Source organism: Nerophis lumbriciformis, linkage group LG26 (assembly GCF_033978685.3).
Source record: "Nerophis lumbriciformis linkage group LG26, RoL_Nlum_v2.1, whole genome shotgun sequence".
NCBI classification, from domain to species: domain Eukaryota; kingdom Metazoa; phylum Chordata; class Actinopteri; order Syngnathiformes; family Syngnathidae; genus Nerophis; species Nerophis lumbriciformis.
The window spans coordinates 20,372,501-20,397,369 of record NC_084573.2 but is presented as its reverse complement, the minus strand read 5'-3'; the positions used below and the strand labels follow the sequence as shown (position 1 = coordinate 20,397,369).

Sequence of the window (24,869 nt, the reverse complement as noted above, 5' to 3'; positions counted from 1 at the left end):
AAAGGCATTGTATCAACTACAGAAAAGAGCTATAAGGATTATTCATAAAGTAGATTACTTAGAACACACTAACATATTATTTATTAATTCTGATTTATTGAAACTACAGGAGCTAGTAAAGTTACAGACAGTATGTGTTATTTTTAAGGCTAAAAGTAAAACATTACCAGCAAATTTACAAAAAAATGTTTGTCATCACTTCTGAGAATGAAGAGCGTAGAAGAAAACATCAGTATTCAAGGACAACTTTAAAACAAATGTGTATATCAGTGGTGGGGGTTAAACTATGGAATTCTCTTTACAATGAGATAAAAGACTGTAAAAATATATTCCAATTGAAAAAAATATATAAAGACAGAACAATAAGATCATATGGACAGCCATAAGTGTTTACATTTTGCTTTATATTTATTATTTTACTTATTTTTTTGTCTGGTTTTGTATTTGTTTTGTATCATCCCGTGAGGTGTATATTACTTTTTTTGTTCGGTTTGTACTTCATGAAGTTTTGCACTTGTTGTGTTTTTTTTTGTTTGTTTTCATATATTTGGATATATTTGTTTGGTTTGTATGATATCCATTGAATAAGACTATGTATTATGTTGAAGGGGGCAGGAAAATATAAGATTTTTCTTCATCCTGCTCCTTCTCAGGCATTGGTGTGTAAATGTGTGTTTAGTTTCTGAGGTTTAATTGTCTATCGATCAAAGATTCACATCAATGAAGGAGATAAATAAAAAAAATTAAAACCAAATTTAAAAACTGCTGTCAAAATTAACACTGTTCATGATAACTAAGACAAACATTTTGAATCAAGAATATTAACACTTCTGCAAATGTTGCAGTAAAATGCTGGCAACATACTGTAGCAGGCAGTTTTTTACAGTAAAATCTATAGATATTTTTTGGAAAAAAAGATATAGTCAAATGCATAGGCGATTATTTATTATCATTAGGTACATTTTTATACATTTGTATTCATATATTATTTGCTGCTACAAGCGGCCCTCTGAGGGCAACCATAACTGCGATGTGGCCCTGATGATAACGAGTTTGACACACATAACCTAGAGGTAGTTTGGCTGAGTATGCTCTCAGTGCTGCTGGAGTGATTGCCAAGTGTTGAAGCGCTAAGATGTAACAGGGCGGGACGTCACGCGCAACCCAGTTACCGTAAAATGACACCGTTGGATTTTACGTAAATCAGTGCCCAGTATGACTGGCGGAATTCGGTCGGTGCCCAAAAAATACCAGATTTGGTTCCCATCTCTACGGTTATGTGATATTGCAAAGGAAAAGCCCAATTTGTCTAAACTTTTGGGTGAGGCAGACATATTGAATAGTGTCAAAGACAATTCAACAAGCTGGCAACCTTACAAGAGTCCTGTTAGATTTAAATCAGAGCAGTTATCTCGGGGCGCTTTTCATCCACTCTTGAGTCCTATTAATGGATAAATACGAATGAACCCTCATCCGAGAGCAGTTAACTACACCCCTCAGACTGGCATCTGCTCATTGGGTTTGCAGAGAAATCAATTAGGAAGCCATGCGGTGGTCAGGGTTGGACAGTTGAAGACACATTCATGGTTTATGACGGTGGACAGACCAAGAAGAGAGGATCATGGGAAATCCTTAATGTGCATGTTCACTTTTAATACATTAGGTTTTAGTTCAAAGTAAAACTGGTGCATTGGAACGCACTGTCTGGTTCATTTCACCGAATGCTGACCTTCAAAAGAGCAAGTTTGTTTGCAAACAAATTGCGGTGCCGTGGGGCTCATTTCACCTGAATTATAAATGCGCAGAGACCAAAAGCATTGCAGGTCTTAAAATAACGGAAGGCATGGGGGAATAGTGAAATGATAAGTTAAATGTGACCATTTGTGACAAAAGTAAACGCTGGTTCTTTTCGGAACAAAGAGACCATGTTTATCATTTAGGGTTGGGTATCATTTGAATTGACAATTACGGTCCTCAATGAATCTTGGTTATGAGTTTTTAAAGAGGCATGATCAAAAATGTACTATTCTCACAGGGCTATTTTCAAGCAGTTTATAAATATCAATCCTTTGAACTGGAATACAAATTGTATGTTTATTTTCACAGGAGTACACTTACACAGAAGTTTCACTTTATTTTGAAAACCTCCATAAAAAAGAAAAGTTGCACATATCCTGTCGTTTTTGTTCGATCAGGGGTTCTTAACCTTTTTGACCTAGGAGCCAAACTCTTCCACTACAGAGGGACTGGAACATACTCAAATATTAACACTGAACTAGTCATCTTACTCTTGATTTTAGTCGTATTCAATAATTATATTGAACCTACTTACAGTTTATAACCTTGTCAAATGATATGACCAAATATACTGCATAATAAGGGACTCATCAAATATAACGGACTAAAAATAAATGTACATACAATTACGCTAAAATAAATCAAATTACCGGTAATAATACATACGTTTCTCTACTAAACTGACAATACAATTAAAGTGCAAATGTATATACAGCTTTACCACTTAAGTCATCATTTTTGCGCTTCTTCGGTTTGTTTGAGATTGTCATCACTGCCACAAGTGGTGGAAAAGTGTATTACAACTGAGTACTGCACCTGAGGAACATACATTTTTTGGCAGCCCTCTAGGGCAGGGGTCGGGAACCTTTTTGGCTGAGAGAGCCATGAAAGCCAAATATGTTAAAATGTATTTCCGTGAGAGCCATAACATATTTTCTAACACTGAATGCAACTAAATGCGTGCATTTTTAAGTAAGACCAACATTTTTAGAGTATAATAAGTCTCTTATTCTTTTTAATAACATTGTTATTCTGAAGCTAACCAATAATAAATAAGATACTTCTTACCATTAATGCGAATTCTTGAACAGGTGCGGTAGAAAACGGATGGATGGATTAAAATGCATGAGAATGTTTTATATTTTGAACGTTATTTTTAACACTGTGATTACCAGCTGAATTATTCATTATTTATCGTGTTAAGCAATGTCAGCTAAGATTTATCTGAGAGCCAGATGCAGTCATCAAAAGAGCCACATCTGGCTCTAGAGCCATAGGTTCCCTACCCCTGCTCTAGGGTTAAGAAACACCTTTAATTCTAGGGATGCGGATTCTGATCGTCCATGATTAAAATCAGCAGATATTTCACATGTTTTATTAAGAATTATTTACGGTGAGTGCTACTGACGGTGTATCAATATCAACACAATATTTAAACTTGTTCTTTATTCTATTTTATTACATACAATTGTTTGATCAAAACAAAGTCATAAGTGTACAATAGCCAAACAAAAGCAAAAACTACTATCTACTACAGCCTCAAAGTCCTTTTGTGTCTAGGCCCTTTTTCCTGGGATTGTAAACATTAACAAAAATGGAAAAGAAGAAATACATTTGGGAAAATAAAAATATCAACTTGATTGCTCTAGTATCGATCCTATACTGATACTACCCTTGTCTTCCTGTTACATGTATTCCTGGCAGTGATCCCTCAACAGCAACAGAGCAGCCCAACAGTTATTGTTATATTGTCATCTCTCCAGACTTTTATCAATCTACAGCAGTGGTTCTCAAACTTTTTTCACCAAATACACTTCAGAAAATACCTGGCTTTCCAAGTACAATCATAATGACCAATATGAAAATACATTAGCATGGAGGGCCTAAATATTCATCAAAAACAAGGCAGACATTTTATTTAGCAAGTATATTTAATATTTTTGGCCACTATAACATTATACACAATTTGAACAGTAACACTGTGTTTTGATATTTAATTAAGTGATTCGTTGGTGGTGCCTGTGTACCACTCCATCATTTCCTTTTAATAATGCATACTTTCTGCTATAACATGCGTCCATTTACACTTCTTAAACTTCATTAATGAATTTAGCGGCTAGCTTAGCTATTAGCTTGCCGGCTCCTGATTGCGCTTCCTCTGTTTGTGTAACATGTTTAGCGTCGTCGTACAGTGGCTACACAGTGTGTACAATACAGTGAGCTGTTAGCCTCCTCTGCGGCAGCTAATTCTTCTGGTCGGCAGGCTGAGCATCGAAAATTGGAATCGACGTTTGCAATTTGGACGATTCCAGGAGATTCGTAATGTAAGACCCCGTTCCCATCGATGCTCGATACCTAACTCTATTCTCATTACAGTTCAGTACTGACTTTCAAACCACAGCAGTTTATGGACACTTCCGATTTTTCCCGCTAATCTGCGCCCTCTTGGTTACTGTTGTCATGGCTTGAACGCTTTCCTTAATGTTGGCGGAAGATCAGCAATCACTTGCCCGAATTTCAGACCAAATAAGCATAGCTTTCCTTCCCGTTGCTGAAAATGTGTTGCAGCGATCACTTAAGAGGGGGCTAAACTACTTTACCCAAGGCTACTTCATGAAACGTGTGTTTTGTAAGGCGGAAATTGCGGTGTGTGTTGATGTGAAGTCGTCAAAAAAAATACAAAGATTAGTTTGTAAATACAGTGTATATTTTCATAAATGTACTGACATGATGAGAATTGTTTCTCATCATGTCATAAAAACATGGAAAAAGCAGACCTCTGCCGGTCACTATCCCCCAATAATAAAGAATCACTAGTTTCTAATCCCATTTCTGATATTTCCTAAAAAATGTTATGACAATCCGCCCTTACGTTTTTGAGCGTTGTTGGTAACATGCAAGCAAATCAATGGATAAAATGAAACATGTCTGTGCACGTTTGTTTTGTTCATGTGTCGCTTCCGAACACTCTGCAAAAGGAAAGCACCTGGTTCTATAGCGGAATTTAATAAACAGGGTCTTGTCATTTACTCTCATTGTCTCTGTGGGTAGAAATTATCCAGATCACCCCCAAAATCTAATCTGTTCTTGCCAATACAATTCAGGACATTTCCTGAAAGTTTCATGAATATTGACGTATAGGTTTTTAAAATATGTTGCTATCTGACTGACAGACCCCAACAAAATGATAACCTTTTTACATGAGGTAAATGGTTGTATAATAATCCAACTTTTTTCTCGTAAAATGTGACATTAGTCTTTCAGTATCCTAATATTCAACCATTAAACAATATTATCCTAAAAATATCATACAGTTTTCTACGAATGTCTCTAATACAAAACATATGGTGTATTGATTGATGAAATAATCTGGAAGGGTGCGCATTTAGTTTTTAGGCCAGGGGACGGCAACCAAAAACGTTTAAAGAGCCATATTGGACCAAAAATACAAAAAACAAATCCGTCTGGAGCCGCAAACAAGGAAAATACTTATATAAGTGTTGTAATGAAGGCAACACATGATGTACAGTAAGTGTCTATATTAGCTATAACAGCCTACTATCGAAATTACTATGTGTCGCAGGCTGAAGCAAATCTTCGTTGACAGAAATGTTGAAATGTAATATTTATTCTACACATTTTTACAACATTAGAAGCCATTAGTAAATCAGTGGCTACTCAAAAAGTGAGATAATTACTGGATTTGAATGGCCAAAGGTATAGATGTGTGTGTCCAAGTTAAATGAAACGGCAGGCTGTCTTCTTTTAATAGACAAGCTAGGTAATGTTTGCTGTGGTCTGGAACAACATGGCACACAAACAACTGAAATGCAGCCAATATAACATAGAAATAATGTGTCATGAGACATGTAAATATAAATTCAATACACAAAGGATAAAAGTAAAGGATATTAAATGAGCTCTAATATACCTACAAATGAGGCATAATGATGCAATATGTACAGACAGCTAGCCTAAATAGCATGTTAGCATTGATTAGCTTGCAGTCATGCACTGACCAAATATGCCTGATTAGCACTCCAACAAGTCAATAACATTAACAAAGCTCACCTTTGTGCATTCACGCACAGCATAAAACTGTTGGTGGACAAAATGAGACAAAGGAGTGGAAGATTTTACATGTAAAACTGTTGCATCACAGTCCACACTATGGTGAGTTCCAGAAACGCCGAAATTAGTCGAACAAAACGATGTTCACCAAATACTCTCATAAGTGAAGCATACACACAAACATATTAAACAATTGGCTTTTTAACAATTGGGAAGGTTTGTGTCATGCTTGTCCTCAAACAAAAAACATACTAAAACAAAAACATTATTTTTTCCCCCCATCTTTTTCCATTTTCAATAATTTTTTAAAAATGCTCCAGGGAGCCACTAGGGCGGCACTAAAGAGCCGCGAGTTGCTGACCCCGCTTTAGGCAGATACACCGGAACCTCAGTTTTTGAAAAAGCTTGTAAAATATCCAAGAAAATAATGTTTGATGCCAAACACATAACGTGTACATGTGTATTTCGGCGGTAAGAGAAAAAGAAAGTGAAAACAGAAGAGCGCGAGCGTCCAGTTTTATCAAGTGTTTTAGTTGTCATGACAGGTTATCTCCAGTAGCCATGTGTTGATTATATTAATGGTACAGTATGTCACCTGCTCCACATTACATTTTTAAACAAAAAAAATACGTAATACCACACGCTAGCATGTGTCACTAGCAATGTAACAATCTCTAAATTTCACGGTACAATGTCATCACGGCTTAAGGCCACAGATACTGTATTATTGCGGTATTTTTTTTTCACATTTGACGTAAAAATAAAATGGTGAATCTATATGTTAAATGTTTATCTCAATGTAAATGTTCAATATAAATATAGATCCATCCATCCATTTTGTAACGCTTGATGTAGAATGTAATTTTGAAATGTAAATATGAAATCCAAATACAAATCTAAAGACTGAATCGAAATGTTTCTTCACGTGTAAATCTAAATATTTAGAAAATATGCAAAAATCCTACTGTTCTAATGCGCAAAGACACTCTCACATCTCTGACTGTCATGCTTTAAAGTGGATGTGCTGTGCCAATGATGAGAAAATGCATAACATGACAGCTGATTATTGATAGATTAATGCCAATATATATTTACTATTTATATTCAACATCTATATTGGAACAGTTTTAACTTTTAAGTCCAAATATAACATTTATTTTGAACATTTAAATGTACATTTGCATTTAAGATTTAGATTTAACATTTATAGCTAGATTTGACATTTGTACGTATGATTTAAGTTTAGAGTTAACATTTAGATTAAAGGCCTACTGAAATGCGATTTTCCTATTTAAACGGGGATAGCAGGTCCATTCTATGTGTCATACTTGATCATTTCGCGATATTGCCATATTTTTGCTGAAAGGATTTAGTAGAGAACATCGACGATAAAGTTCGGAACTTTTGGTCGCTGAAAAAAAAGCCTTGTCTATACCGGAAGTAGCAGACGATATGCGCGAGATGTCACAGGTTGTGGAGCTCCTCACATCCGCACATTGTTTACAATCATGGCCACCAGCAGCGAGAGCAATTCGGACCGAGAAAGCGACGATTTCCCCATTAATTTGAGCGAGGATGAAAGATTTGTGGATGAGGAAAGTGAGAGTGAAGGACTAGAGGGCAGTGGGAGCGATTCAGATAGGGAAGATGCTGTGAGAGGCGGGTGGGACCTGATATTCAGCTGGGAATGACTAAAACAGTAAATAAACACAAGACATATTAATATGCCACAAATGAATCCCGCATAACAAACAACTCCCCCCTCCCGTCCATATAACCTGCCAATACAACTCAAACACCTGCTCAACACACTCAATCCCACAGCCCAAAGTACCGTTCACCTCCCCAAAGTTCATACAGCACATATAATTCCCCAAAGTCCCCAAAGTTACGTACGTGACATGCACATAGCGGCACGCACGTACGGGCAAGCGATCAAATGTTTGGAAGCGTACTCACGGTACCGCGTCTGCGTATCCAACTCAAAGTCCTCCTGGTAAGAGTCTCTGTTGTCCCAGTTCTCCACAGGCCAATGGTAAAGCTTGACTGTCATCTTTCGGGAATGTAAACAATGAAACACCGGCTGTGTTTGTGTTGCTGCATGCCGGCCGCAATACACCGCTTCCCACCTACAGCTTTCTTCTTTGCTGTCTCCATTGTAATAAAGTTGATTTGATTTGATTTGATTGTTCATTGAACAAATTGCAAATTCACCAACACAGATGTCCAGAATACTGTGGAATTTTGCGATGAAAACAGACGACTTAATAGCTGGCCACCATGCTATATCAAAATGTCCTCTACAATCCGTGACGTTACGCGCAGGCGTCATCATACCGAGATGTTTTCAGCAGGATATTTCGCGCGGAATTTAAAATTGCACTTTAGTAAGCTAACCCGGCCGTATCGGCATGTGTTGCAATGTTAAGATTTCATCATTGATATATAAACTATCAGACTTCGTGGTCGGTAGAAGTGGGTTTCAGTAGGCCTTTAAGAGTTGACATTGAGATTTATCATTTACATTAACATTTAGATTCAAAATTTGGATTCACCATTGAATTTTGATTGATCATTTATATTAACCATTTACCTTCTACCTCGTATGTGAAGAAAATTAACCAAAATGTGAGAAAAGGAAGGCAAATATTCAAAATACATCAACTGAAAAAAGTGTGATTGAATTTTTACTTTCAGCATTATTGCTAGCAATGTGAAACGGCAATACCGCCGTGTTTGCAATACCGTTATCATGTGTATGTTAGTAATATTGGTTTAAGAGTAGAGATTTAACAAATACTGTAATAGACTGGAAAGACAGTTTTCACTGCTGAACTCTAGAAAGAGGTTCCGCAGCCTCCAAAGCAGAACCTCCAGGTTCTGTAACAGCTTCTTCCCTCAGGCCGTAAGACTCTTAAACGCATAAAAATTTAAATTATCCCCCTCAACTCCCCCCAAAATGGATTAACTCGCTGGAATAAAAAAGACAATGTAACATACATCCATAAACGTGGACGCATGTGGAAAAAGTGCAATATATTTATCTGTACAGTAATCTATTTATTTATTCATATATATTATATATATTTATTTATTTTATGTATATATTATTTATATATATATATTTATTTATTTATATATGCACCTTATTGCTTTTTTATCCTGCACTACCATGAGCTTATGTAACGAAATTTTGTTCTTATCTGTGCTGTAAAGTTCAAATTTGAATAACAATAAAAAGGAAGTCTAAGTCTAAGTCTAAATACAGTACATTTCTATATTAGTGGGGTGTGGCTTACATGGTCGGACCAGGAAGAGGGCGGGATATAATGCTTATAGCTCCTTTGAGAGTGAGCGCCCTCTAGGCATAAGTGCTGTTCCTGGTTTAATTTTGGTAGGGTCCTACTTCTTACCTCATCTTCAAAAGTCTCAGCTAGTATCATCATTTCGCCAATGCAGTAAATGCTTCATATTCAAATTTGTGAGAACGTCTGTTAATTTATCGAGGCAATCTTTTTGCCACCTATTGCTGTCACAATGACTCCAGGACCAGCATGGCCAGTCGGGCTGACAGCAGCCGCCGGTAATTGCGGCAAAAATGGCGCCGGAGGGAATGACCCGTCTTTGTATCACGTACAGCTGCTACTGCTAGAAGCGCTTCTGTGTTATAATAATAAATTGAGTAATCAAACAAGAGTCAAAGTCTTGCGTATCCTTTTTATTTAAAATATTGCAAACCAAAAATGACCTAATTTTTACGTGAAACTTTAATTTGGCTGTCTGAACACATTTTGTTGCAAGATACACAAATAATTTTTATATTGGGGGTAATCAGAGTCACCCATCTCTTAAGTTGTACTTACCATTGCAGTGATTATCTTTTCAAACAGGGTGCAGCAACAACCCCCCCCCCCCCCGAGTCTGTTTTGGCCACGCACTTCTTCTTCTTCTTCTTCACCTTCTTCCTGACCCAACCATTTATTTCTTATTTGGCCCGTGTTAAATTCTCAGGTACACAATCATTCTGTCATGCGCTGGAATCACAAGAAGCACCTCCGACTGAATTGTGATTGGCCAGAGCGTGCAGCGCTTACGCACATTACTACTGTCATACCCCGCCTCGAGTGAAGGTAATGCAACCTTTGCAAACCAGACTTTCAAACCAGACTTTCAATATGATTTGCGTATTTATAAGGGGTGAGATCGGTAGGTCGTGAGTTCAAACCCCGGCCGAGTTATACCAAAGACTATAAAAATGGAACCCGTTACCTCCCTGCTTGGCACTCAGCATCAAGGGTTGGAATTGGGGGTTAAATCACCAAAAACGATTCCCGGGCGCGGCCACCGCTGCTGCTCACTGCTCCCCTCACCTCCCAGGGGGTGAACAAGGGGATGGGTCAAATGCAGAGAATAATTTCACCATACCTAGTGCGTGTGTGACTATCATTGGTACTTTAACTTTGACTTTAACTTTAAATGTGCTTGAATTTTTGCGTGCGCGTACATTATTGTGTCTGAATTTTTTTTTTTCCAGTACAATTTTTTCTGGATTTTAACCCATGTCTATTTTTAGTAGAAAATCCATGCAACTCTTAACACAGGGGTGTCGAACGTACGGCCCGGAGGCCGTATTAGGCCCGCAAACAAGTTTAATCCGGCCTGCAGCCCACAAGATTCCATCCATCCATTTTCTACTGCTTATTCCCTTTGGGGTCGTGGGGGGCGCTGGAGCCTATCTCAGCTACAATCGGGCGGAAGTCGGGGGGATTAATTTGCTAAATATCGTTTAAAGATGACATGTCAGCTGATTGTAGCTGACATGCCCTCTGGATTGGCTTCCGCTACTCCAATCAGTGCAGGTGCAAGCAATCAGCTGCTCCTGTTGTGGCTGGCAGCAGATGGCGGCAGCACAATACCTTCTTTCATCGTAAATGATCCACTCAACGGATAAAATAACGAAACGGTAAGATGCAAAGACTTAAGTCAACTTGACCATCATCTTTGTAGTTAGAGTTCAATGCGGCGCTTGCAATTGGTTGAATGCACGATGTGCGTGCCCAGAACTCATTTGTAAAAATTTGTGTTTTTACATTTGTTGTGTTTCTTCTATTTTATTTCATACTTAAATCTACCATGTTCACATTGGTTAAGTTTGTAGTTATGGCACCTTGATTTCGGCTATGGTGTCATTTGGATAACTCTTTTGTTTATGTTATAATATTTGAATGATGACAAATGAATGTGTTGTGGCAGTTTGCGGATGTCACCAATGCGGCGGTTTGAGGAAACACTCCATTGCTTTCCCATAACGTTTGTAATGAACTGCCAACATGACCATTCAAAACAGGAAGTGCTTAAAGCTTAATGGCTTTGTAAAAACACTGAGACAAAGTCTAAGTTCATTGTGGTCTTCATGGTGTTTTTGAAACGGCACCAATTTTTTTCCTCAGAATTTTTTTTAACTAACTTAAAGTGTTTTGCCAAGAAGATTACCATATTTTTCGGCCTATAAGGCGCACTTAAAATCCTGTCATTTTCTCAAAACTCGCTTTATAACCCGGTGCGCCTAATGTACAGATTACTTCTGGTTGTGCTTACTGACCTAGAAGATATTTTATTTGGTACAAGGTGAAATGATGAGTGTGACAAGTAGATGGCAGTCACACATAAGAGATACGTGTAGACTGCAATATGATGGCAGTCACACATAAGAGATACGTGTAGACTGCAAAATGACTTAAGTAGACAACACCAAAGTTGTATATGTTCCATTGAAAACATAGAACATTACACACGGCGCTCAAAAATCTATCAAAATGTTTTAGTACGACTTTGGTAAGCTATGAAGCCGCACCGCTTGATGGATTGTACTGTGCTTCAACATACGAGTATTATTATGGTGTGTGTATAAGGTAAGACATATTATCTGGCGTTTTGTTTCGCAATATTATGCAAAAGCAACTTTTCTTACCTTCTAGTACCTGTTTGTATATTTGGGATCTGCATAAGGCCTGAAAATGTGCGCGCGTCCGCCTTTGTAGTTTGTGACGATGTCTTAGTCAATAAGCTTCTTCTTTTTCTCTATCTTCTTCTTATGGGACATTCAATCCTCCGCTGTTGCCACTTCTAATATAAAGTAGTGTAAAGTTCTTACTTATATCTGTCAGTAAACTCGCCATGAAAGCGCTAAAACATACCGGTGTAGTGAGTTTAATTATTCACCCAAAGAACTTTAGTTATTACTAGAATTTCCGGCGTTGTTATTGCACTAGTGAGCCACGGATGAGGAGATGCTGCTCCGTTATTGATTTAACTAAAGTCTGAATGTCATTAAAACAGTTAGCTCCATCTTTTGACACTTTTTCCACCCCCGTCCTTGCACGCTACACCGCTACAACAAACATGACGGGGAGAAGACGCTGCCGAAGGTGAGCCACGTAAATTAGACCGCCCACAGAACGGCGCATCCTGAAGCGACTGTCAGTAAGCGGCTTGAAGATGATCTGTAAAACATAATCTATGCAACATTTTGACCAAAGAACCACCATTACAAGTTATGTAGACCAGTGGTCCCCAACCACCGGGCCGCGGACCGGTACGATTGGTACCGGGCCGCACAAGAAAAAAATAAATATATATATATATATATATTTTTTTTTTTTTTATTAAATCAACATAAAAACACAATATATACACTATATATATACGCTCTCGCATGTTTAATTCTTCGTCTCCTGCTCGGTTCTCCTCTATTTTTTCGACTCTTTGTGATGATAATTCTGCAGCATCTGTGTGTCTGAATACTGAAGAGTTGGTTTCTGGGTTCAACTCTATTTGCTTACAAACACTGTACACGATCACGCCTTTCAAATGTTGCCGCGCTAAAGCCACGCCTCAGCCCTGGTTGAATGACGTCACTCGGGCTGCCAGGCGCGTATGTAGAAGAGCAGAGAGAAAATGGAAAAAAGACAGGCTGCATGTGTCCTTTGCCATTTTTAAAGAAAGCCTGTTTTCCTTTCAGATGACTGTAAAAGCAGAAATGAATATATATCTATCTCAGATTATATCTTCTAACTGTAACAACCCCAGAGTTCTGTTTAAAACTATTAACACTGTCATTGATGCTCCCAAATCTGCTGGTTTTGATGCTTCTTTTGAATTCTGTGAAAATTGTCTCCATTTTTTCACTGACAAAATTGTGTCAACTAGAGCCAGTCTATCTCAGCCTTCATATGACCCTTCTGTTCCCCTGCATTTCTCTTCTGTTTTCCATCAGTTTGAGCCGGTGTCCTTTTCTTTTTTAAGTGACACAGTTAGTCATATGAAGCCCTCTGGTTCTCCTGCAGATGCCCTCCCACCTCGCCTGTTTAAGGAGGTACTTGCTACTATTGGATCAAGTGTCCTTAACATTATCAATAGTAGCCTCTCTTCTGGAATAGTTCCAGTAGAGTTTAAACATGCAGTGGTACGACCTCTACTTAAAAAATCCAGCCTCGACCCCTCTCTCCTCTCTAACTTCAGACCTATCTCTAATCTTCCATACATTTCCAAAATATTAGAGAAGGTTGTCTACAGTCAGTTGTTGCCCTTCTTAGAGGATAATGGTATCACTGAGCTGTTGCAGTCCGGTTTTAAAGCCCTCCACAGCACAGAGTCAGCGCTTCTAAAAGTTTTTAACGATATCCTCCTGTCCACTGATTCTGGTAAATATGTTGTCCTGGTGCTTTTAGATCTGTCTGCTGCGTTCGACACCGTCGACCACGCCACCTTAATCACTCGTCTTGAGAACTGTGTGGGCATTAAGGGCGCCGCCCTCAACTGGTTCCGGTCGTACCTAACCGACAAGAGTTTTTGTGTAAAAGTAGACAGTTTTATGTCGTCCACAGCTCCTTTACCACATGGGGTCCCCCAGGGCTCAATCCTTGCCCCAATTTTATTTGCGCTTTACCTTCTCCCCCTTGGTTCTATTTTTAGGAAGTACAGTATTGCATTTCATTTTTATGCCGATGATTGCCAGATTTATTTTCCCATGGCACAAAATAACACGGTTCAACGTCTTATTGACTGCCTGCACGACATCAAAGTCTGGCTTTCAGCTAACTTCCTGAGCCTAAATGAAGACAAAACAGAAGTTATGTTGTTCGGTCCAAGTCGCTCTCCCTCCCCCAACGTTGACCTCGGCACTCTGACCCCGTATCTCAGCGACTGTGTCACAAACCTGGGGGTAAAGTTTGACTCAGATTTTAAATTCGAAAAACAAATCAGCAGCGTCGTTCAAAAAAGCTTTTATCAATTACGCCAAATAGCGAAAGTGAAACCGCTTCTATCAAGACATGATCTTGAGAAATTAATCCACGCCTTTATCTCGACTCGTCTTGATTATTGTAATGCCCTGTATGTAGGCATTAGCCAGGCCTCCCTCGCCCGCCTGCAGCTCGTGCAGAACTCTGCTGCTCGTCTGCTAACACAGACCCGCAGACGTGAGCACATCACCCCTATTTTAGCGTCCCTTCACTGGCTCCCTGTGCGTTACCGTATCAATTTTAAACTCCTTTTATTTATTTTTAAATGTCTAGACAACCTCGCGCCAACCTATCTCTCCGACCTCCTTCAGCCTTACTGCCCCACCCGATCCTTAAGATCAGCCGATCAGCTGCTGTTGACGGTCCCTGACACAAGGCTGAAGCTTAGAGGTGACAGAGCTTTCGCCGTTGCTGCTCCCAAGCTCTGGAACGACCTACCTCTGAGTGTTAGACAAGCCTCCTCTCTTCCTGTTTTTAAATCTCTCTTAAAAACATACTTTTATTCCATGGCTTTTAACACTGAGTGATATCCATCCTGCAATGGCGCCCCATAATACACCTGCTGTGATCCTGTTTTTATGTTTTTATGTTTTTATTAATTCTATTTTAATTATTTATTTTTTATCGTGTTCTGTTTGTGTTGTGTTGTGTTTGCTCGGTACTCGTTTTATCTTTTAACCTGTTCATTGTACAGCACTTTGGCTACCCCTGTGGTAAATTTTAAATGTGCTTTATAAATAAAGTTGATTTGATTTGATTTGATATATCAATGTATATCAATACAGTCTGCAGGGATACAGTCCATAAGCACACATGATTGTATTTCTTTATTAAAAAAAAATCACACAAAAAAAAAAAAAAAAATCACCCCCATATATATTTATATATACAGGTAAAAGCCAGTAAATTAGAATATTTTGAAAAACTTGATTGATTTCAGTAATTGCATTCAAAAGGTGTAACTTGTACATTATATTTATTCATTGCACACAGACTGATGCATTCAAATGTTTATTTCATTTAATTTTGATGATTTGAAGTGGCAACAAATGAAAATCCAAAATTCCGTGTGTCACAAAATTAGAATATTACTTAAGGCTAATACAAAAAAGGGATTTTTAGAAATGTTGGCCAACTGAAAAGTATGAAAATGAAAAATATGAGCATGTACAATACTCAATACTTGGTTGGAGCTCCTTTTGCCTCAATTACTGCGTTAATGCGGCGTGGCATGGAGTCGATGAGTTTCTGGCACTGCTCAGGTGTTATGAGAGCCCAGGTTGCTCTGATAGTGGCCTTCAACTCTTCTGCGTTTTTGGGTCTGGCATTCTGCATCTTCCTTTTCACAATACCCCACAGATTTTCTATGGGGCTAAGGTCAGGGGAGTTGGCGGGCCAATTTAGAACAGAAATACCATAGTCTGTAAACCAGGCACGGGTAGATTTTGCGCTGTGTGCAGGCGCCAAGTCCTGTTGGAACTTGAAATCTCCATCTCCATAGAGCAGGTCAGCAGCAGGAAGCATGAAGTGCTCTAAAACTTGCTGGTAGACGGCTGCGTTGACCCTGGATCTCAGGAAACAGAGTGGACCGACACCAGCAGATGACATGGCACCCCAAACCATCACCCAACAATGCAAATTTTGCATTTCCTTTGGAAATCGAGGTCCCAGAGTCTGGAGGAAGACAGGAGAGGCACAGGATCCACGTTGCCTGAAGTCTAGTGTAAAGTTTCCACCATCAGTGATGGTTTGGGGTGCCATGTCATCTGCTGGTGTCGGTCCACTCTGTTTCCTGAGATCCAGGGTCAACGCAGCCGTCTACCAGCAAGTTTTAGAGCACTTCATGCTTCCTGCTGCTGACCTGCTCTATGGAGATGGAGATTTCAAGTTCCAACAGGACTTGGCGCCTGCACACAGCGCAAAATCTACCCGTGCCTGGTTTACAGACTATGGTATTTCTGTTCTAAATTGGCCCGCCAACTCCCCTGACCTTAGCCCCATAGAAAATCTGTGGGGTATTGTGAAAAGGAAGATGCAGAATGCCAGACCCAAAAACGCAGAAGAGTTGAAGGCCACTATCAGAGCAACCTGGGCTCTCATAACACCTGAGCAGTGCCAGAAACTCATCGACTCCATGCCACGCCGCATTAACGCAGTAATTGAGGCAAAAGGAGCTCCAACCAAGTATTGAGTATTGTACATACTCATATTTTTCATTTTCATACTTTTCAGTTGGCCAACATTTCTAAAAATCCCTTTTTTGTATTAGCCTTAAGTAATATTCTAATTTTGTGACACATGGAATTTTGGATTTTCATTTGTTGCCACTTCAAATCATCAAAATTAAATGAAATAAACATTTGAATGCATCAGTCTGTGTACAATGAATAAATATAATGTACAAGTTACACCTTTTGATGCAATTACTGAAATAAATCAAGTTTTTCAAAATATTCTAATTTACTGGCTTTTACCTGTGTGTGTATATATATATATGACTCCTTTAATGCGCTCTATAATTCGGTGCGCCTTTTGTATGAAAATAGACCTGACTAGACCCGCTCATCGGCAGTGCGCCTTATAATCCGGTGCGCCCTATGGTCCGGAAAATACGGTATTTGTAATATGTACATTTTCAGATTGTGCATGTTCCATTTTTGGCCAGAGTAAGACAAAGAAAACAATCCGAAGTTGTCTTTATTTTTACGTTTTAATGCCCTGATTTTACCAGTCCGGCCCGCGTGGGAATAGATTTTCCTCTGTGCGGCTCCTGAGCTCAAATTAATCTCATGGTTTAACACATGAGGCCCCAGGTCACTAGTGTGTGTGAATGACAGGAAGAAAAGCTCTGGCTTGCTCGGGGAAAAATCGTCAGACTCCACCTGTTGAGGAAAATCCCTAGACCCCGAATGTAAGACAACTTTTCTAATGAAAAACATATTTTTAATAGAAAGTTTGGTAACACTTTAGTATGAACATATTGTAAGTAACAAAGACTTAATTTTGAGTTATTTGGACACTAGGGGAACATATTGTAAGTAACAAATACTTAATTTAGAGTTATTTGGACACTAGGGGAACATATTGTAAGTAACAAAGACTTAATTTAGAGTTATTTGGACACTAGGGGAACATATTGTAAGTAACAAAGACTTAATTTAGAGTTATTTGGACACTAGGGGAACATATTGTAAGTAACAAAGACTTAATTTTGAGTTATTTGGACACTAGGGGAACATATTGTCTGTAACAAAGACTTAATTTTGAGTTATTTGGACACTAGGGGAACATATTGTCAGTAACAAAAACTTAATTTACAGTTATTTGGACACAAGGGGAACATATTGTAAGTAACAAAGACTTAATTTAGAGTTATTTGGACACTAGGGGAACATATTGTAAGTAACAAAGACTTAATTTAGAGTTATTTGGACACTAGAGAAACATATTGTAAGTAACAAAGACTTAATTTTGAGTTATTTGGACACTAGGAGAACATATTGTAAGTAACAAAGACTTAATTTTGAGTTATTTGGACACTAGGGGAACATATTGTAAGTAACAAAGACTTAATTTTGAGTTATTTGGTCACTGGGGGAACATATTGTAAGTAACAAAGACTTAATTTACAGTTATTTGGACACTAGGGGAACATATTGTAAGTAACAAAGACTTAATTTACAGTTATTTGTACACTAGGGGAACATATTGTAAGTAACACAGACTTAATTTAGAGTCATTTGGACACTAGGGGAACATATTGTAAGTAACAAAGACTTAATTTAGAGTTATTTGGACACTAGGGGAACATATTGTAAGTAACAAAGACTTAATTTAGAGTTATTTGGACACTAGGGGAACATATTGTAAGTAACAAAGACTTAATTTAGAGTTATTTGGACACTAGGGGAACATATTGTAAGTAACAAAGACTTAATTTAGAGTTATTTGGACACTAGGGGAACATATTGTAAGTAACAAAGACTTAATTTAGAGTTATTTGGACACTAGGGGAACATATTGTAAGTAACAAAGACTTAATTTTGAGTTATTTGGACACTAGGGGAACATATTGTCTGTAACAAAGACTTAATTTTGAGTTATTTGGACACTAGGGGAACATATTGTCAGTAACAAAGACTTAATTTACAGTTATTTGGACACAAGGGGAACATATTGTAAGTAACAAAGACTTAATTTAGAGTTATTTGGACACTAGGGGAACATATTGTAAGTAACAAAGACTTAATTTACAGTTATTTGGACACTAGAGAAACATATTGTAAGTAACAAAGACTTAATTTTGAGTTATTTGGACACTAGGAGAACATATTGTAAGTAACAAAGACTTTTGAGTTATTTGGACACTAGGGGAACATATTGTAAGTAACAAAGACTTAATTTTGAGTTATTTGGTCACTAGGGGAACATATTGTAAGTAACAAAGACTTAATTTACAGTTATTTGGACACTAGGGGAACATATTGTAAGTAACAAAGACTTAATTTACAGTTATTTGTACACTAGGGGAACATATTGTAAGTAACACAGACTTAATTTAGAGTCATTTGGACACTAGGGGAACATATTGTAAGTAACAAAGACTTAATTTAGAGTTATTTGGACATTAGGGGAACATATTGTAAGTAACAAAGACTTTAAATTAAGTCTTTAAATTAAGTCTTTGACACTAGGGGAACATATTGTAAGTAACAAAGACTTAATTTTGAGTTATTTGGTCACTAGGGGAACATATTGTAAGTAACAAAGACTTAATTTAGAGTTATTTGGACACAAAATTAAGTCTTTGTTACTTACAATATGTTCCCCTAGTGTCCAAATAACTCTAAATTAAGTCTTTGTTACTTACAATATGTTCTCCTAGTGTCCAAATAACTCTAAATTAAGTCTTTGTTACTTACAATATGTTCCCCTAGTGACCAAATAACTCAAAATTAAGTCTTTGTTACTTACAATATGTTCCCCTAGTGTCAAAGACTTAATTTGACTAGGGGAACATATTGTAAGTAACAAAGACTTAATTTAGAGTTATTTGGACACTAGGGGAACATATTATAAGTAACAAAGACTTAATTTAGAGTCATTTGGACACTAGGGGAACATATTGTAAGTAACAAAGACTTTAAATTAAGTCTTTGTTACTTACAATATGTTCCCCTAGTGTCAAAGACTTAATTTGACTAGGGGAACATATTGTAAGTAACAAAGACTTAATTTAGAGTTATTTGGACACTAGGGGAACATATTATAAGTAACAAAGACTTAATTTAGAGTTATTTGGACACTAGGGGAACATATTATAAGTAACAAAGACTTAATTTAGAGTCATTTGGACACTAGGGGAACATATTGTAAGTAACAAAGACTTTAAATTAAGTCTTTGTTACTTACAATATGTTCCCCTAGTGTCCAAATGACTCTAAATTAAGTCTTTGTTACTTATAATATGTTCCCCTAGTGTCCAAATAACTCTAAATTAAGTCTTTGTTACTTACAATATGTTCCCCTAGTCAAATTAAGTCTTTGACACTAGGGGAACATATTGTAAGTAACAAAGACTTAATTTTGAGTTATTTGGTCACTAGGGGAACATATTGTAAGTAACAAAGACTTAATTTAGAGTTATTTGGACACTAGGAGAACATATTGTAAGTAACAAAGACTTAATTTAGAGTTATTTGGACACTAGGGGAACATATTGTAAGTAACAAAGACTTAATTTTGAGTTATTTGGTCACTAGGGGAACATATTGTAAGTAACAAAGACTTAATTTAGAGTTATTTGGACACAAAATTAAGTCTTTGTTACTTACAATATGTTCCCCTAGTGTCCAAATAACTCTAAATTAAGTCTTTGTTACTTACAATATGTTCCCCTAGTGTCCAAATAACTGTAAATTAAGTCTTTGTTACTTACAATATGTTCCCCTAGTGTCCAAATGACTCTAAATTAAGTCTTTGTTACTTACAATATGTTCCCCTAGTGTCCAAATAACTCTAAATTAAGTCTTTGTTACTTACAATATGTTCCCCTAGTGTCCAAATAACTGTAAATTAAGTCTTTGTTACTTACAATATGTTCCCCTAGTGTCCAAATAACTGTAAATTAAGTCTTTGTTACTTACAATATGTTCCCCTAGTGTCCAAATAACTCTAAATTGAGTTATTTGGACACTAGGGGAACATATTGTAAGTAACAAAGACTTAATTTAGAGTTATTTGGACACTAAGGGAACATATTGTAAGTAACAAAGACTTAATTTACAGTTATTCGGTTAGGGACAGAGGGTTAGGGTGAGGTTGTATAATAAGGCCATGCAGAATAAGGCATTAATAAGTACTTAATAATGACTAATTAAGAGAATATGTTACTAATTTGCATGTTAATAAGCAACTAATTAATGGTGAATATGTTCCCCATTCTAAAGTGTTACCGAAAGTTTATGTTTGAAATGCAAACAGATTGTATTCATGTGTGGGGGTTCCACTCTAAGATTAAATGAGTGGTGGGGCAAAAGGAGGCGTGGAAAAAGGCCAATCATCCCCAACATCCCACCTAACACTATAAGGAGGAGGACGTGTTGCCAAAATTCAGTGACTCAACTCACTGCGGTTCAAATCAACCAGTAGGAGTTCTGCCTGGGGTGCAGCTCAGTCTCTGCAGAGCCGTCCGGCTGCTGCATACATTTGTCTTCAATACACGTAAGTTTATAACACACAAACATGTTCTGTAAAAAAAAAAAAAAAAAAAAAAAAAATCCACTTTCTGCAAAGTCATCGTCACGCATATTAACGAGATGTCTGCGTGACCTGAAAGCACTGAAAAGAGGCCCTCTTTCTGTGTCGACCTTTTGTCTATCTGATCTGGTTATTAGAGAGAAAAGGAGGCTCGGAAGTGAAAAGAGCGCCATGACCGCATCTCCATTCATTTGTTATCTAGCCACGGATAGAGCCATTACCTTCCTTTCTCCATCTGTCCGTCAATACGGGGTCCATTAAGCCTGGCCGTGCAGATCCATCACACCAACCCACGTTTTCTCTTTTCACACTTAAACTTGCCCTTTTGTTCCAATGAGGCCCGTTAAGGTATAGACCCTAAAAATAGTCTTCATCATGTCGGGGGGTGTTGCTTTTCACACTATTAAAGGCTCTACAATCTATTCATATCAAGTATTCAGAGTTTACGCCGGAAATGCTGACTCCGTCTCCTCATGTTTCGCTTTAAAAAGCGCTTTTGTGTCACCCTGTCATCAACACTGCAAGTCCATTAACAACTTGGTGTGCATTAATGTTCACAAATATGGACACAATCATTTGAGATGTGTGTGTGCGTGTGCGTGTGCGTGTGCGTGTGTGTGTGCAGCTCGTTGCTGGAGCAGAAAGAAGACTTGAGGAAGCGGCTTTCCTACACCACACACAAGCTGGAGTTGCTGCAGAGCGAGTTTGACTCCACGCGTCAGTACCTGGAGACGGAGCTGCGGCGCGCACAGGAAGAACTGGACAAGTTTACTGATAAACTGCGCAGGTGAGATGATACCAACTGGTTACACTCAAAAGGTGTGGCAAAAATTAATGTCCAGAAAAAAAAAAAAGTCCAAAAAAATACAGTTTTATATACTTAAATTGAGAAGCTTGATTTAGAATGCTAAATGTTGGCATATGTACAGGCGATAATCATTATAATGATGTAATATTGTAATGTATAATAATTAAATTGTTACATGTCAATACATGGATAAATAGATGTAAGGATAACATTAATAATCTTTACATTGATGGATACTATATACTTTATTCATCTCCAAAGAGAAATTCACATTTCCAGCCGCTTGTAAGGTTTTAAGGTTAGAAACACACAGAGCCATGCAACTTGTGTTTTTGTAGTTAATAAATAAATATAATAAAATAGATGAGTTGGCGACTTGTCCAGGATGTATATACATTTATATATGTGTATATGCATGTGTATATGTATGTGTGTATATATATATATATATATATATATATATATATATATACGTATCTATATATGTGTGTGTGTGTGTGTGTGTGTGTGTGTGTGTGCGTGTATATATGTATATACACTTATATATATATATATATATGTATATGTATGTGTATATATATATATATACGTATCTATATGTGTGTGTGTGTGTGTGTGTGTGTGTGTGTGTGTGTGTATATATATGTGTGTGTGTATGTATATATGTATATACATATATATATAAATATATATATGTGTATATGTATGTATATACATATATGTATATACGTGTATGTGTGTGTACATATGTATATGTGTGTGTATATATATATATATATATATATGTGTGTGTTTACATTTTCTAATTGAAATGTATCCAACTTTATTATTGTCATTGTTGTTGTTATTATGAATTACATTTAAAAAATCAAATATTTGATTGTATAGGACTAATCTGATATTAAATGATCAAATAGTATACTCCATAACGAAGTATTGAAGGTACAATGTGAGTTTTACAAGTATATTAAGTAATTAGTATTGGCAAAATGGAACATGTGTTACATGTTGACATAGTTTATTTTAATTCCTATATGTCTTGAAAATAGCTGTTAGTACAGTAGATTCATATTGGGTATTTTTTGACATTTTTGCGTGCTTAGATTTATCAAAAGGAACAGCCGCCATGATGCAACTTCTTTTATATCGTTATGACAAGAAAATTATTGTTATATCTATGTATTAAAAGATCAAGAAAGTTGTGAGAACAGAAATAGCCAGATGATTAAGCGTAGTGTTTATTGTCCTACCGTTCTATTTTTGTATCCACTTTTTGTTTTTTACACTTTTTCACTGCAGCTCATCCCAGAGTGTCTATAAATAGATATGTTTCCAATCCAGTCAGATGCATTGTATTTTTTTCCTCTTTGTTATTCTGTCTTTTTGTTCAATTCTAAACAACTGTGGACTAATAACAGAACCTAGTGGCACACCTGTGTTGATTTAGTACTGTAGGTGCCTAAATTGGCCCTAGTGTGTGAATGTGAGTGTAAATGTTGTCTGTCTATCTGTGTTGGCCCTGCGATGAGGTGGGACTTGTCCACATGGTGTACCCCGCCTTCCGCCCGATTGTAGCTGAGATAGGCTCCACCACCCCCCGCGACCCCGAAATGGATAATCGGTAGAAAATGGATGGATGTGCCTTAAGTATGTGGTTTATTTTTTTGCTTTAGGATCCAAAGCAGCTATTCAGCACTGCAGAGGATCAACCAGGACCTGGAGGAGAAGATTCACAGAGATGTGAGTGATTAATTGGGGTTGCCATCTTTAGAAACCTGCGGTCTGAAGAATAAAGCAAACCAAGACATGCATTTGTGAGGTGGTACAGAATGTTTCCCACACAATTCTTCCATAAATGCCCCGTCCTGCTCGTACTGTAGGTGCCACTGACATTAATTATGGCTTATTACATTTGTCTGTCCTCCTCCAAACAGCAGAGTGATAGCAGCCCCATTGTTTCTCAGTGCAACACACCTCGCCTCATTGGCCAGACAAGAAAAGATGTAATTATAGCAGTTGCATGATCAACATGCTCCCAAAAAGTGGCTTTGTTACAGCAGAAGGCAGCCGGTGGTTACATCATATTGCGACACCAGCAGGATCCTTGCCAGCCTCGGTCAAAAAGGGGAACACAACTGGAACTAAAAAAAGCATACCTCAAAGAAAATGTATTGGTGCTTAATTTTGTGTGCATTTGTTTAGTTTATGCAAGCGGTAACATGCGCTCGAGCAAGAACGAGGCAGTAGACGGAAGTTAATGTTGGTTATTTTTGTAAATCCAAACACAAAATACATACATTCCACATTTCAACGCAACTCATTCAAGATTCAATATGCTTTATTATTGTCCATTCTTTAACATGTACAAGACACATAAGAACTGAAATTTCATTTTCGGCACAGTCCCACTAAGAGCAAGGGGGACAAGACGGGACCGCCAACGGATCAGCCACTTATGGCGCTCCTTAAAAAAGGTGGGAAAAAGGTGATATTGGGAAGGGGGGGAAGAGTAAAAAATATCAGTCTAAGGCTGGACCCTCGGGAGGGGGGGGGGGGGAATTTGGGGCCCTGGAGGCCGGCCTGCTGCTATAAAGCGCTACTAGCCATCCATAACCCCAGGAATTAAGCAGTGGTGAAGGCGTTAGTTGAGGAAGGGGCGGGTGCGTGCATGTATGCCCAATTAACTTGGGTGTGATGTTGAAATGTTTTTGTGGACTGGGGCCGATCTCAAAGTTCGACACCGGGTGTTGTTGAGAAAAAGGGAAGCGTCCATCGTTGAGGTGTCCTCGGGGGTGTTTTTCAGAACAGCCTGTTCCTGATAACGTCAAGGCCATTCATCATGGCATACCAAGAGGACGCCATTTTTGGTTATGACAGCAATAAGTTATAGTTATGCTCCCTCTACAGTGTGATCTGCATAATTAACATTTGTCACTTCTCAGTGTTTAGTAAAGTTAAAACACTGTTGTAAAAGTAAATGAAAAAAAAAAAAATTAAATACCGTTATTTACCGGACCATAGAGGTCACCAGTTTGTAAGACGCACCCGCTAAATTGTTAAAGAAAAAAATATGTTTCCATATATTAGCCGCACCAGACTATAAGCCGCAGATATTGTTGTGAAATTAGGTA

At 37.7% G+C, this 24,869-nt stretch overlaps 1 protein-coding gene across 6 annotated transcripts in view; it reads left to right on the top strand.

The window, feature by feature from the left end:
- Window positions 1–24,869, top strand: part of LOC133623823 (brain-enriched guanylate kinase-associated protein) — a 98,686-nt gene that overhangs the window by 66,189 nt on the left and 7,628 nt on the right. For 5 of the 6 annotated variants that reach the window (XM_061987239.2, XM_061987242.2, XM_061987238.2 and 2 more), the window contains 2 exons: window positions 21,556–21,717; window positions 23,412–23,478. In XM_061987239.2, coding sequence (XP_061843223.1) covers window positions 21,556–21,717; window positions 23,412–23,478 — 229 coding nt within the window. Of the gene's footprint in view, window positions 1–10,672; window positions 10,832–21,555; window positions 21,718–23,411; window positions 23,479–24,869 lie in introns of those variants that run through there. The other variant, XM_061987241.2, reaches the window with a different exon arrangement.